Source organism: Ambystoma mexicanum, chromosome 9 (genome assembly GCF_040938575.1).
Source record: "Ambystoma mexicanum isolate Mex_15411 chromosome 9, UKY_AmexF1_1, whole genome shotgun sequence".
NCBI lineage: Eukaryota > Metazoa > Chordata > Amphibia > Caudata > Ambystomatidae > Ambystoma > Ambystoma mexicanum.
This window is the reverse complement of record NC_090931.1, coordinates 548,619,267-548,632,532: the sequence shown is the minus strand read 5'-3', so window position 1 is coordinate 548,632,532 and position 13,266 is coordinate 548,619,267. Positions and strand designations below refer to the sequence as shown.

Sequence of the window (13,266 nt, the reverse complement as noted above, 5' to 3'; positions counted from 1 at the left end):
GTTCCTATTTAACCCTTTAAGTGCCATGGGTATTTCTCCCCAGTTCCAGGGCCTTTTTTGTTGATTTTCGTATGTGGCCATTCAATGGCTTGTAACTTTTTTGTTACATGAGATATCTAGGCCAAATTTGGCTCCTTTTTCCCCCACATGTAGGTGGTCGTAACGCCACCCAGGAATCCCAGGTTGCTGTAGGGGGGTGAGAGAAAATAAGGAAAAAGTGCGAAAATTTTGGGTTTTTTCAAAAAATGTCAATAAAATGATGTACAAAGAAGCCTGTGGTTTTTTCCTTGTAAGAGCTAGGAACAAATGGTTTGCTGTGCTGAGTTCCCCAATTTCGTGGCTTTCAGGAACAGGTTGAGTGGAAATGGAAAAAAAATATTTTGATTTGGTCATCAATCGTTTTGAGAGGTAGGCGATTTTTGCCATTTTTGCCAATTGGACATGCATGGACGGAATGGAAGAAAAGGGCAGGAAAGCCAAGTTGGAGGACAGAAAGGCATATATTTCTGAAAAGTAGACAAAATTCCAAGTTTAGGAAGGGGTGATTTGTATAGGTCAGGCAACAACTAGGTAGGGGAAACTGCCATCGAATGGGGGAAAAGCGGGAAAATGACTGAAAAAAAAGGTGTGTTGGACATGGTTGGCTTGGTACGGCAATGGCTTCTATGTATTTTGAGAAAAGCAATGCTCCGCTACATTCCCCCGACTCTTGCAGTTAGGAGAGCATACAATTTTTGTAGTGTTTTTACAAAACAAGCAATACCACAAGCCAAACACTGAGCCATGGTACACAGGAGTTTTACGCTCACGGCCTGACCAGACGCACTTAGCATGTGTAAATTGGGAAAACCAATGTGGTGAGGAACGGCAGTCATACATTTTTTGAAAGAGCACAGGCAGACCTTTTCAAGGGTAGGTGACTTGTGCAGGTTACAAAAGTCTATGGTGGCTAAAGCAGCGACTAAATGTAGGTCACATTTGGGAAAAGAAAGGGTTGTGAGACAAAGGGCACCAGCAAATGGGTCAAAACGTTATGAAAACCACACAAACACAACACATGGCCTACCGTCCCGCGTTCCCACAGGTGTCCCAATGAAAACGGTACCCCACATGTGTGGGTGCACCTACCTGGCCGCCAAGGGGGGGACCTTGCTTGGTACTGCTTTGGGAGTCTGTCATAGATATGGAATACGTCGGAGGACCCAATCCCCTCGAAGAACAAGTTACTTTCTTACCTGGTAACGTTCTTTCTATGGGATGGTCCGACAACGTATTCCATATCGAACCCTCCTTACCTTCCCCGCTACAGAATTTCTTTTGCGATTGCAGCTTGCCTTCCGCAAGGCCTTGTGTGTCTGACTGGCAGAAAACTGGTGGCACACGTTCTGGGGGAAAAAACTACAACTGAGGCTATGGGCGTCGTGCGTCCTACTTATCACATCGGGTGACGTCGGCTGTCGGAGGAGGTCTTCGGGGACGGCGCATCAACGTCATCGACGCAGGACGCAGACGCCGAAGATTTTCCGAAGCAGCACAGCTGTTGACATTACCCGTCATAGATATGGAATACGTTGTCGGACCATCCCATCGAAAGAACGTTACCAGGTAAGAAAGTAACTTGTTCTTCTTACCTGTCACTCCAGCATTGGTATCTTTCATGGATTCACATGTGCCCTACGGCCTCTCCCCTTCAGGCAAATGTCCTCTTCAAGTATCCTCCTTGTTTGGAGAGGTTAAAATCTGAAGGGAAGGCACGGGGGTGCGGCTATATACTGGACGTCCCATTGGTGTTGCCTAACGCACCCATAACGACGTTGATGGGACACTCAAGGTGTCAAACTTTTTCCATAGGAAAACCACTATATTAAAGCTACTGAGGTTTCCAACCTTGACTATAACATTCCCTCTGTCCTCATCCTCCTCGATCTCTCTTCTGCCTTCGACGCGGTCAACCATACCATCCTGCTCAACCGTCTGTGAAAACCTGGGTATCACTGATCAGGCTCTGCCCTGGCTGACCTCTTTCCTCTTATCGACCGTCCCAGATCCAACATGGGTCCTTCCTATCATCTATCTTCCTCTCTACCTGTGGTGTTCCCCAGGGGTCTAACCTCTCGCCCTGGCTTTTCAACCAATACCTGGCAATTCTCGCCCACTGCATTGCCATTTTCTGCTCAAATTTCCAGTGCTACGCTGACGACACTCCACTCATTTTCGGCCACCTCATCTCCCTCATCTCTGATTGCCTAACTGCCATTCAAGATTGGTGTGCCGCTAATGATGATTGTCTGAATACCAGCTAGACTGAGATCCTCCTCATTGGCACACCTTCACCATCCTTTCCCCTCACTCTCTGGCCGGCTTCCCTTGACCCTCCTCCTACCCCCACCTGCGAGGCTAAGAACCTCTGGGTCATCTTTGACTCCACCCGCCCACATCTCTGAGGTCTCTAAAAAGTCAAACTTCCAACTGCACCTCCTCAGAGGTACTCTGCCTTTCCTCACCTTCTCCCAGAAGCTCATGGTATCCCAAGCTCTGGTTCTCTCTAGGTTTTACTATTGTAACAGCCTCTTTCTAAATCTACCTGCCTCTACTCTCCACCCTCTGGAACTAATCCAGACTAGGACTGCAAGACTTGTCCTTGGCCTCAAGCCCTGTGATCGTATCTCTCCAGCTCTGAAATCTCTCCATTGGCTCCCAGTGAATGCAAGGATTAAATTCAAAACCCTCTGCATTGCCCCACACGGCTTTCTGGGGCCTGGGTCCAAAATACCTTCAGCTATCCCTCAGCAAATACCTCCCCTCTCAAGCTCTTCGCTCCTCCACCTCCCCTAGGGTCAGTCGTTTATCAAAGAAACGAGCTGGGGGTAGATCCGTCTTCGGCTGGGGCCTCCCTCTGGAACAGCCTCCCTGCCACTTTAAAACTTGAGGAGACCCATCTCCGGTTCCGGAAGCACCTCAAGACATTCCTCTTTTTTCTTCTGCCTTCGCTCCCCCTCTCCCCTGCTGATCTGTTCTCTTGGAACCGTGCACCTGGCCACCCTCTGTCCTCCGGGCCCAGGTACCTGCTCACCCTGCCACCCTCCCGCACTGCTTCTGGGCCACCCGTTGCACTGGGGTCTGTATCTTTTACCCATACAGTCCCCCACTTTTCTTCCTGCACTTATCAGACCTACCCTGTCTGCTGCCTTAAACCTAGCACTTGCAAATTGCTGGCTGCACTACCACTGTTTGTTGCCTTTATTATTTATTTATTATCTGTTTCTCCTGCTTCGCACTTTACACTTCTCCCCGCTTCCATGCACTCCCCCCCATGCCCTTGCGCGTTCTCAATGTCACTGGGCCTAGTAAGATCGCTGTTTTGTTCTCCCCTGTTCCCCTCCCTTGCTGCGCTCTGAAACACTTGTGTAAGAGCGCGATAGAAATAAAATATCTATATCAATTCCCAGCCTGGCGACGGGCAATATTCACAGCATGTGAACCCATGAAAGATACCAACACTGGAGAAATGGAGTTACAGGTAAGAAACTACTCCCTTCCCAGCATTATATCCACCACCTCTTCCTTCCAAGGAAGAAGAGGCTGCATAAGCTTGATCCAGAAAGGACCTTGAGCTTTTATGTTAAAAGCCTGGCAAAGGTTGGACAAGATGACCAACTCTTTGTTGGTTATACTGGACACAGACTGGGTCAGGCTGTGACTAAGCAGACCATGTCACGATGGTTCATTCTGTGTGTTTTAGAATGTTACTCTTTGGCCAGAAAGGATGTCTCTGAAAATGTAACGGTATAATATACCAGTGGTGTGGCAACCACTTCAGCTCTAAAAAGAGGTGTACCGGTGGAGGACATTAGCAATGCTGCAACATGGTCTTATATACAGACCTTCACTACTGCCTAGCTTCTTTTTGGGGTCAGGATGAGAAGTTTGGCAAAGTTGTTTCATACAGTTTAAATATGTAGAGCAAAATTCACTAGTACCACCTCAGTTTACAAAACTTCTATGGGAGAAAACAATCCATTAAAAAAACGAATTACTTAACCCCTGGTAATGTTTTTTCAACTGGATGGTCCTCCCACAGTTTCCTAATCGCCCTCAAGCCTACCCAGCTGACTGTGGGTGAATTTGTATTAAATTGATTAGATGCCTAGAAGGGTCACGTATCCTAACTTGGTTGTGCAAGAAAGGGGAGAAAAACTAGAACTGAGGCAATGGGCGCGGTGCATGCTAGATTTCACGTCCACTGAGGGGCTTCGACTCGACAGCGCACTGTGCTGTTAAAACAAAAACTTCAGAAGCTGCAAGCAGGATATCGGTATATCAAAGATGAGGAATCTGTGGAAGGAGCATCCAGTAGGAAGGAATTACCTGGGGTAAGTAATTTGTTCTCGTAATCCACTAGCTCCTTGTTGCCAACCACTCTTAAAGAAGAATCAAAATGGTAAGAGTTTTATCTCCCAGTTGCTTTAAGCACTCTTGATCATCCTATCCTCCTTTCTACTCTTTCTTGCTTTGGCCTGTTCTGCAGTTGTTCAAATCTTATTTGACTGATCTTCCTCTAGTTCTTGGGCTCCTAAGTGGTCTTCTTCCTTACCTTTCCATTATGGTGTTCCCCATGGATTTAGTCTTGGCCCTTTTCTGATTGTATTTTCTCCCTTCTCTTTAGTTGCTTCGTTGGGCCTCTATCATTATGCCAATGATTACCAGATCTTTGTTTGTTTCTTCCTTTATCTGGCTCTACTGATGCTGCTCTTCCTGCCTGTTTGCTGTACATCCAATCCCTGGATGCTCTTTCACATTCTTCTAACCGCCTCAAACACAGATAATCTCTTCATTCCTGTTTAAACTATTCCTGTCCCTCTCCCTCTCCCTCCCCTCTTTCTCCTTCTGCTCCCGCCCTGCACGTGAAGTTAGGTGACATTTCTGACTACTCGGTCCCTTCATATCTCCAACCATACTGTTATCAACTTTACAATAGCCTTGGAGCCCTGCTCTTTTCTTTTTATACATGCTACTAAACTACCTATTATTACATTTATTTTCCGGTCTTAACTATTGGTCTCCTGTATTTATTAGTCTTCCTTACCTTGTTCCTTTTGCATATGATTTTCAACTCTTCAAATGTACGTCTTCATTCTATTTTCTGGCTTCCTTTTGAATCCACTTTCATTTGGCTTTACATTTATTCATGGCCTGGCCCCTTTTTTTACCTATGCTCTCCAGTATTTGTCCCATCTTGTACTTTGGTCCCAAACCATCTTTCTCCTTATTCTGAAACGTCCCTTGTCATCTCGTTTCTGCTCTTTCTTCTTGCATGTTAGTATTAGAATTCCTTACCCCTCCACATTCAATCTTCCATCCAATTTCTATTCTGCTCTCGTCTTAAAGCCCTCTTTGCTGTAATCTGATAAGTAATTTTGAATTTGCATTGTATAGTACTGTATATTGTACAGTAGTTGGCGAAAGGACTTTATACATTAATAAATGAAATGCAAAAGAACAGTACACCACTTGCCACAATGTAATGTGGTGTTTGAAGAATAAATTACAAATACACGTGTGTGTAGAATCATGGCATTCAAGAAATGTCACTGGAGGCAGTTATGCTTCTAATGGAAACAAGTGTTATTTTGCTACATTTGTTGGAAATAGTTGCCAAAGATGGTAATTAGTTTGACCCATCTATGTATACGAAGAACTATGGTAAACTGTCTGCTTATGTTCTAGGTGCTGTCTGTGTGTGTTGAAGAGGAGAACATCATCCCTTATATTACCAATGTGCTACAAAACCCTGACCTGGCTCTGCGCATGGCTGTACGCAATAACCTAGCTGGGGCAGAGGAGCTTTTTGCTCGAAAATTTAATGCCCTCTTTGCCCAGGGAAACTATTCTGAGGCGGCGAAAGTGGCAGCAAATGCACCAAAGGTGAATATTTATTTTACTTTTTCTGTATTTCACTGCACCAAAGTCTGTGTTGGCGGGGTCATTGAATGCTTAAGTTGGACTTTCCTCAATATAGGAAAGCTTCCCTAACTGTAATGTTTTTGGACCTCTTGTCATTTGCAGGTGATAGGGCCTTTGGTTTGGGAGTTCTGGCAATTCACTGCTAGACTATTTTTCATTTTCTGTCTGTAATTATGCCTATTTTTTTTTCATTGCTAGTTTGGTGGCTAGCTACCTGCATCACGATTGCCTTTTCCGCATTCCAGTTGCGACCTGCATATTTCCTGGAACCATGCTCCTCTAGACTTTTGTTCTTGCCATAATTACGGTCTAGTCTTCACCTGGAGTTTGTAATGCATTGCACACCCCCTGCTCCTCTCAGTCTCCCATCCAATCCATGTCCTTTTTAAAAAACATTTGTCTCCCCCCCTGTCTCTGCTACCCCACGTCTCTTCTTTGGCTCTTCCTCCTCTCTTGAGCCTTTCTCCACCCCCACACCCCCTGAAAATCCCTCCCACCACCACCCCCTCTCCACCACCACATCACCCACAGCCGTTTATATATCCAATAGTCTTGCACTAAAATGGCAATGAAATGTTGGATCCCTTTATACATCTCTTGCAGTTTTGCAAACTCTCCTACATGCTCAGACTCCTCCCCTACTAGCAAGGCCATCTCTTACTTTGAATATTTTCTATACACTGTTGACCACTCAAAACTCATTCCACTTGCCTCTCCCTTCCAACACCACTATCCTGCTTGCTTCTTTTTGCCCATGCCTCCAGCCATGTATCCCACCATCCAGCCAGCAACTGAGGACAACCGTGCACTTCCAGGTACGCCTCTGGCACAAATACAGCGGTCTTCCTGTCCTTGATTGTTCGAAGGAATCCCTCCCTTCTCTCCCCACTATCCTGGACTCTGAAGGCTATTCCATGTACAAACCCCCTTGCTTCGTGTTGTCACATTCACAGGCTAGCAATGACTCTTTAGTCTGCTTTCCCATCACCCATACACTTTGCCTTTCTGCCAGCCACTGAGTTATCCAATTCCCTAAAATGAGACACAATTGCAGTCTTTTCTCACCCTCCGTCTTGCCACCTGGAGCTCAGCAAAGACGTGGACGGATTCAGCCTTTCCACAACAACGAACTTCAATTAGGTTGGCCTTCTCCTGGTATTGCGGTTACACAGCTCTGGAAAGTTAAAGGACCTCAGGAGATGGCTTTGATTAAAGTTTGTATTGCGGCTGGTTGTTCCCACCATTCAAGTGTAAGGTGACGTCTGTTTAGGAGTTCCTCTGTCACAGAGAAAACGGTCAGGACACGGTTTTGCAGAGGGTCTGCAGGAGTCTATGGTCATCTTCGGTTACTTCAGCTTCCAGTGATTCTTGGCTTTCACCTCAGGAACAACACCTTTTATTCAGTTTCAGTACACTCCTCTGCAATCTCTCAGCAGTTTACAGAAACGGCTGGGTGGCTGTCCAATCAAAACAGCCAGACCCCCAGCGGGAGCTGGTTCTATTCAGGCTCTTGGAGACAAAGGGCAGGGGAGTGACTCCTTCCCTACTTCCTGCCTGCCCAGACACACTGGAGCCTAGGCGGGGACACCCAGGGGTTCCCTCAATGGCAAAACCCACACACCTGCCACTCCCAGAATGGTATAAGGGCTAAAGAAGAACAGCCATGCTAGAAATGGTGGGCGGGGAGGGGAGAAGAAAGAAGCCCCCCCAAGTTAGTACTTTGATCCCCCTCTTGTCCACAACCAGGGCTATGAACATAGCCTGTGGTAGAAAAATCACATAATAGTTGGTAGAGCACGTCCACTTCCAACAGCCATAACTAGCAGGTTGTCTGTGACTAAAAAGTATCGCCAATTTTGGTTATGTCTCTTAATATCGGATCTAGGTGGGCAGCCGGGTCTCTTATATATAGGAGCACGTCGTCAGCGTATAGAGAAATGATCTCGGTAGTATCACAGAGACGTATACCTTTGCACGTATGTTTGTCCCTTACGTTATCAGCCATGGGCTCTATGGCGAGCGCAAAGAGAATCGGAGAAAATGCCAGCCCTGGTGGGTACCTCTGTCGAGAGCAAAGGGGGCCGAGGCCCTGGAGTTGACCAGGACTCTGGCAGCGGGGCTTGTGTAGAGGAGTTTGATGTACGACCTCGTGCGTGGGCCAATTCCCATTTTGTGGAGCACCGCCCACATGTATTGCCAGGACACCATATCAAGTGCCTTCTGGGCATCGAGGGTGACTGCCACGGCCTGTGCGTTGGGGTCAATCCTAGCCAGAACATTGAACAGGCGACGGATATTTAGGGCGGTAGATCTGCCGGGCACAAAGCCACTTTGGTCGGGGTGGACTAGGTGGGGCATAATGGGGAGAAACCTATTGGCAATGATCTTGGCGAATATTTTAGTGTCAGTGTTTATCTGAAAAAGGGGCCTATAAGACCCACATTCGTCCAATGGTTTACCTGGGTTGGGTAGTACAGTTATATGCGCCTCACGCATGGATGGAGGTAGGATGTTTGACTCTAGGGATTCGTTCCACACCTCCAGGAGTCTGGGTGCCAGAATGGCTGCATGCTCCCGATAGAACTCCGAGGTGAGGCCGTCGGGGCCCGGCGCTTTGCCCCTGGGGCAGTTCGAGATGACCGTGGTTATTTCATCAAGGGCGATGGGGGCCTCAAGGTCGTCACTGGTCGCGCGGGAGAGGAGGGTCATGGGGATATGATCTAATAGGGCGTCGGTGTCTTGCAGACTGTGTTCTTGCTGTGGGCCATATAGGGTCGTGTAGAATGTGGTGAATGTCCCGAGGATTTCCTGGTCGGACCAGCACATGGTGCCTCGTGTGTCTTTGACAGTCGATGCGATTCCTGCCCCCCTCAGTACGGACCAGTCTGGACAGTGTTCGACCCGGCCTATCCCCCTCACCATACTTCCTGGCCGCCACAGGGCGGGCGAGGTACCGAACCGCTCTCAGGCTGTGGGACTCGAATGTTTCTAATTCCGCTCTAATCTGTGCGAGTGCAGCCAGGGAAGGGGAGGAGGCATATGCCCTCTCTAGCTCTTTTAATTTCGCTTCTGACTGTTGCAAGCTATTTTTTATGGCCTTGAGGACCCCAGCCTCTCTAGATATGCACATCCCTCTGATGAAGACCTTGAATGCCTCCCAGCGCACTCCATCAGAGGTGTCATGCCTGTTGTTGCACTCGAAGAAGGTGTTTATCAGCTAAGATATCTGCTTTAAAGACTGTCTAGCAGGGCCTCCGACTTAAATCTCCAAGAGGAGCAGGGGGGCTGGTCGTGTCCCAGTGTTATCTGGAGTGTTACGGGTGAATGGTCCGATAGTGTGCGTGGTAGTATCTTGGTCTCCATGACTCTGCCCATCATGCAGCTCGATATGAGGAAAAGGTCGATCCTAGAGAGGCTATTGTGTACCGATGAGTAGAAAGTGTACTCCCTAACTTGTGGGTTGAGAGCTCTCCATGCAACCCTAAGATCCAGTGTGTCGATATGGGTGTGTAGCCTGTGGGCTGCGCGTGACGGGGCTCTGCGGGCCGTCCCAGATCTATCCAGGCCTTTGTCTAGGATCAAATTCATGTCCCCGCCCCAGATGATGGGAATCCCAATGTATTTCAGAAGCGTGGTGGCGATGGCGTCAAAGAATTCAGGGGCATCAAAGTTCGGGGCATATATGTTCACTAGGAGGCATTCCATATTGGCGAGTGAGCAATGGAGGATCACATATCTACCCTCAGAGTCAATATGGCTGGAGCGCAGGGAAAACTGGACTGATTTATGGATTAGGACCCCCCTGGATTGGGTGGAGTACTTCGTGTAGAATCTGTTGTTGCTGTCATGATCCCTGCTTCCAAGGGGTCAGGACTTGCCCCACGACCTTGGAAGCAGGCCCATAACTCTGATCCCAGGAACCAGCCAGTCCCGATTGGGACCTTTTGGACCTTGTCCTGGCGTCAGTGGCGCCAGGCTCATGATGGTGACCGGTCCCGGCACTGGAAGCGCCGGGCTCATATCTCATATTAGGTAAGAGTGCTTGGTGGACCTACCTGTAGCAGACCATGCTGCTTACTTACCAGCTAACTGGTCTCCTGATCCTTCTCTGCCTGGGACTACTTTTCTGTCTGGGTGGAGCAGGAGCGACTCCCTGGAAGCAGAACACAGGAACTCTTCTAGAAATCTGGAACTCTTTTCTTACCTGGGTGGGGCCATGGAAGAAGACGCCTAAGCACTACAGAAGGCTATTTAAATCACACCCGATTGGTTTCACGTGCTTCGCGTTATACTGCATCTGCAGCAGGACGCTCACCGTGTCAGCTCTAGGAAACCTCCAGCTCCAGATCCTGTGAACACGAAATAATCTGCTGGGATCCAACCTTCAGTCTTCTTCAGTCTTCTGCAGCTCCTGCAAGACAAGGGCACAGGTTAGGCTAAAGCAAAGGCAGCAAATCTACTTACCTAATCCAACGGCAGCTCCGAAGCGCCTTTTTCTGCCTTTCTCTTCCGGCATCCGACATCTGCAAAGAGAAAACATCGGTCAGTAATATTTAACTACAGAGCCTGCTTACCTGTGTTACGCCCATACCAACTCAGCTCGCGCTGCATTCCGGCACCTGCAAGGCAAGATACTTCGGTTAGTAACGCTTAGTTACAGGACTGCTCACCTGTGTTACGTTTGCTTCCAATCTGTTCGCGCGGCTCCTCGGCACCTGCAAAGACAAGAGACATTACGGTGCATTCTACAGCGCTAGAACAGTCTTTCTACTTACGTGCCATTAGAAGGATAATCTTCATCGCCACAGCATCTGAAAAGGGAAAAGACATAGACTTTAAAGACTTAAGACTTTTGAAAGAGAAGAGAACAATCTAAAAGGAACTTTATTACTTACAAGGCACGCTCGTGCATTAACGGCGTCTTCGCTCTCAGCAAATCCTCTGCTATCAAGAGGCAGAGCTCGCATCCAGTGAAGCAACTGGACCCAGCGCCCCTGCACAAGACGCAGGATGGAGAGCCCGGCAATTACCTATATAAGGTAAGCGCATTATCAACCCAGTTCCACGGGGAAAGAAAGGGCGAGAGGGGCAAGGAACTTTCCAAACCTTCCAAACACTAATACCTTGGTTTACCCTTGCAGACATCTCACTCTCCAGCTTAAACTGTCGGTGGGAAGGGGGCCCAGTCCGGGAGCAAAACGAACCCTGCGCCTAACACTGAAGACAGTATCCTCGCCAGATCAAGACCTGCGCCTCCGGGGGAACCAGGTGTGCGTTACAGTTGCCCAACGTGGGGGCGACACATGCTGCTAGGCGCCCGAGAGCGTGGGTCTCTTGGAGAAAGAGGATTTTGGCACCATGTCGCTGGGCATAGGCAGTTATCCTGTGGGCCTTAGTGAAATTGCTTAGGCCGCGAACATTCCATGTGACAATGTTTAAAGCCATAGCAATATATTATGGAACATCCCAGTAGTAGTATTCATAAGGGTTGTCCCTCATGCACCTGCCGTGTGCACAGCAGTGTTGAGTTAAGGTCATGCGTCTCTCAACCATGTGTTTAACTGTTAACACAACCCCAATTACACCACTCCCACCCTCACTGCCCAACCCCAACATGCAGTACAGCTCCCCCACCCCAAACCACACCCGATGCCCCATGGGCTCGCTCTGACCGGGAACCAAAGGTCGGAGGACCAGATCCAACGTGGATAGGGCCACATCCTAGCCCAACAGGGGCCAGTCAATAGGAAGAACCAAATAAAAGTGAAAGCAAACATTGCAACTGCAACGGGGGGAGCTAGAGCCGTGCGGCCGGCATGCGTGGCTTGATGTGGGGCAGCAGACGCTGTCCCGAGTGTATTGTTGCGGTAAAACAGGTATCGTAGACAGCTTCCGAGAACCAGAGAAGACGCTCTGGCAAGATGACATTGAAAGAAAGAGCATGGCACAGGGATAGCTCCAGGGGGCAGGTGAAGGAGAAGTCAAAGAAGCAGGGCAGGAGCTAGCCCGTGGCCCGCATACACATGGCAGGAGGCCGCAGTTATTGAGTGGACATGGTGGGGTTGCTATCAACACATCCAAAAGTCACGGATCCGTTTACACTTTGAGAACATCGTAGGCTGTGTAGTCTATGGCGTGTGGTCGGCTTGCGGCCCTTGGAGAGGTATATGTAGTTCAATAAACTTCACCGCTTCGTCAGGGACAGTGAAGATCATCTTACCGTCATGGGTAAACTTTAGTCGTGTAGGGGACGTTGCGCTCCCTGAACAGTTTTTTGACGCCTAGGAACTGGCGCCTTTCCTGCTGCACCGCCAGCGAGAAGTCCGGGAAGATTCTAACCGTATGGACTTCAAAACGCAGGTCCCCCTTTTTCCGCGACAGACGGAGGATGAGATCTCTTGTCGCAGTAGTTGGGAATCTTGGCGATAATGGGTCTAGGGATGTCGCCGGGTCTGGGCCATGGAGCCAGGGCCCGGTGAGCCCGCTCGACCGTGAAATACGGAGAGCAGGGTCGCCCAGCAGGTCCTTGAGGAGTTTCTCCACTGCGTCCTCCATCCGCCCCTTGAGGGCATTTTCGGGGACCCCAATAATGCGCAGGTTGTTCCTACGGGAGCGCGACTCCAGATCGTCACACTTCGCCTTGACTCCTTTCATGTCCCGCGTTGGGGAGGCCAGTGTCCTGGAGCGCGGTGATGCTATCTTCGTTCCCGGAGATCCTATTTTCGCCCTTGGTGATCCTCAATCCTGCCTGGTCCACTCGAGCCTTAAGTGAGGCGACGTTGGCGTTGATGTCTAATTTTTCATGGAAGGAGGCAAAGTTCTTAGCCATGGCTTCCATTAGTAGGGTGAGGTCAGGGGCCACGACCGCGCCGTGCTGGGTTAAATCTGGCTCGTCCTGTGGCGATGACGTGCTGGCTGGGTCATCTCGAGGGACCGCTTTGGTGTATTTGTCCATTGTGCCTCCTTGGGCCCCCGCCTTATTTCTGCTAGGCATTGTCGTTGTGGTGGGCACGGTTGCGGCGAGGGCCCGCTTATGGGTAGGATGGAGAGCTGGGATGGGCAGGATCAGCTGGCTCAAACGCTGTGTCCTTCGGTGGCGGTAGGCGGTAGGTGGGGGACCGCCGTGGATAGCAGAGAGTCAGCGGTGGAGCGGCAAGGCTCTGATGGCGAGTTATCACGGCCCCCTTATGTGTACAGGTTGCGTGGGGTTGCCAGCGGGTTATTTCTCAGGGAGCTGCGGGCAGAGGCGGCGATACTGTCAGCGGAAAGGTGGGCAGGCAGTACGATGAGGGCCGCTTCTTT

The 13,266-nt window shown here is 49.3% G+C and overlaps 1 protein-coding gene across 2 annotated transcripts in view; it reads left to right on the top strand.

Annotated features, from left to right (window-relative positions):
• Positions 1–13,266, top strand: part of CLTC (clathrin heavy chain) — a 1,506,669-nt gene that overhangs the window by 383,194 nt on the left and 1,110,209 nt on the right. For both annotated transcript variants that reach the window (XM_069615119.1, XM_069615118.1), the window contains exon 7: positions 5,728–5,925. In XM_069615119.1, coding sequence (XP_069471220.1) covers positions 5,728–5,925 — 198 coding nt within the window. The remainder of the gene's footprint in view (positions 1–5,727; positions 5,926–13,266) is intronic.